The sequence below is a fragment of the Hordeum vulgare genome, chromosome 5H (genome assembly GCF_904849725.1).
Source record: "Hordeum vulgare subsp. vulgare chromosome 5H, MorexV3_pseudomolecules_assembly, whole genome shotgun sequence".
Classification (NCBI taxonomy): domain Eukaryota; kingdom Viridiplantae; phylum Streptophyta; class Magnoliopsida; order Poales; family Poaceae; genus Hordeum; species Hordeum vulgare.
In genome coordinates this window covers 7,449,868-7,451,643 of record NC_058522.1, presented here as the reverse complement: position 1 = coordinate 7,451,643, position 1,776 = coordinate 7,449,868, and the positions used below count along the sequence as shown (strand labels likewise).

At 47.8% G+C, this 1,776-nt stretch overlaps 1 protein-coding gene across 1 annotated transcript; it reads left to right on the top strand.

Moving 5' to 3' along the window:
- Positions 1-630: 630 nt before the first annotated feature.
- LOC123398518 (alpha-amylase/trypsin inhibitor-like) lies at positions 631-1,576 on the top strand. Its single transcript, XM_045092981.1, has one exon. The coding sequence runs from the start codon at positions 702-704 to the stop codon at positions 1,410-1,412; it is 711 nt and encodes a 236-aa protein (XP_044948916.1). The 5' UTR covers positions 631-701; the 3' UTR covers positions 1,413-1,576.
- Positions 1,577-1,776: the final 200 nt, after the last annotated feature.

Here is a 1,776-nt window from a genome sequence, read left to right as displayed (position 1 = left end):
ATTTGATACCCGGTTTATGAAATAAAATTTTATTTAATAAATTCAATGTAATTGCGCAAATAGTTAATCATATTATTATTATTTGGCAGAATTAAAATAATATAAAATTTGAAGCACAACACATACATAAATTCAAAATATGAAGATATTTATTACAAATATACGAGAGCGTATGATACATAAGCATTACAATAAAGATACCATTCATATGATCTAAAATGCATCCTCAGTTCATGCCCCTAAATGTACACATATGATCTAAACTGCATCCTCATTTAAATGATACTAGCTATATGATTTCTGTTTGTTTGATACTGCCGTTGAAAAACAAAATATTGTTTCCAAGACGTTTAGTTTCTTTTTTGAGCACATCCAAGAGGTTCAAGTGGATGCTAACAAGGAGAGATTAGACCCGGTCAGAAATAATGATTTTTTGTTGTTGTAGTGATTCACTGATTCTGGCCTTCTAGCTGCACTTAGATATAATCGTACTGTTCTGGATTTGGACCCGCAACAACTGCTCTATTAATTGCATGATGCATTTCTCCGAAAATAAATAAATTGCACACAGCAAACGCCGCCGTGGAAAATGTATAGGCTAGCTGGTTTGGATTTGGACATGCTACCAAACCGGGCAATATAATGGCCTCCACTGCCAGAGCACCAAACCACCATATTCACAAACAAGAACGGCACAAGCCATGGCGTTCTCCGGCGTCGTCCACCTCATCGCTCTCGTGATCGCGGCCGCTGCCGCTGCCACCGATGCGACCACCATAACCGTGGTGAACCGGTGCTCCTATACGATATGGCCAGGCGCGCTCCCAGGCGGCGGCGCGCGTCTCGACCCGGGCCAGTCGTGGCAGCTCAACATGCCCGCGGGCACGGCGGGCGCCAGGGTGTGGCCGCGCACGGGGTGCACCTTCGACCGCAGCGGCCGTGGCCGGTGCATCACCGGCGACTGCGCGGGCGCTCTGGTCTGCCGCGTGTCCGGCGAGCAGCCAGCCACGCTGGCCGAGTACACGCTCGGCCAGGGCGGGAACCGGGACTTTTTCGACCTGTCCGTCATAGACGGGTTCAATGTGCCCATGAGCTTCCAGCCCGTCGGCGGCGCGCCGTGCCGCGCGGTTACCTGCGCCGTGGACATCACCCATGAGTGTCTGCCGGAGCTGCAGGTGCCCGGAGGGTGCGCAAGCGCGTGCGGCAAGTTTGGCGGCGACACCTACTGCTGCCGGGGCCAGTTCGAGCACAACTGCCCGCCAACCTACTACTCGAAGTTCTTCAAGGGCAAGTGCCCCGACGCCTACAGCTACGCCAAGGACGACCAGACCAGCACCTTCACATGTCCCGCCGGAACCAACTACCAGATCGTGCTCTGCCCTGCCCGAAATGATTTACACATGGATCAGTAAGTAGAGAGGACTAGTCCTTGTAGTCTTCCTTACTTATTATGATCATCGATCGATCGTATCAGTGTGTGCCATATGTCCATATATGCGTGCCTTCATGACGGGTGAGTGCATGTCATTCAGCGAATAAATGTATAAATAAAAGGGACGTGTAATTTTTAAGGTTATGTGAAGTGCAACTCTGTTATATATTTTTTTACCTTATTATGCCATGAGTAATGCTAGAAATTTCTTAGGGACAAGATTTCATGCATGAGGTGATTAGCTCATAGTGAAAAAAGAGCAATTTTAACATGGTTCTTCTTACCTCCTCTTTGCTTACTCCTCTAAGTCCAAACATTTTTTTTTCATCCACTTTTATCTACCT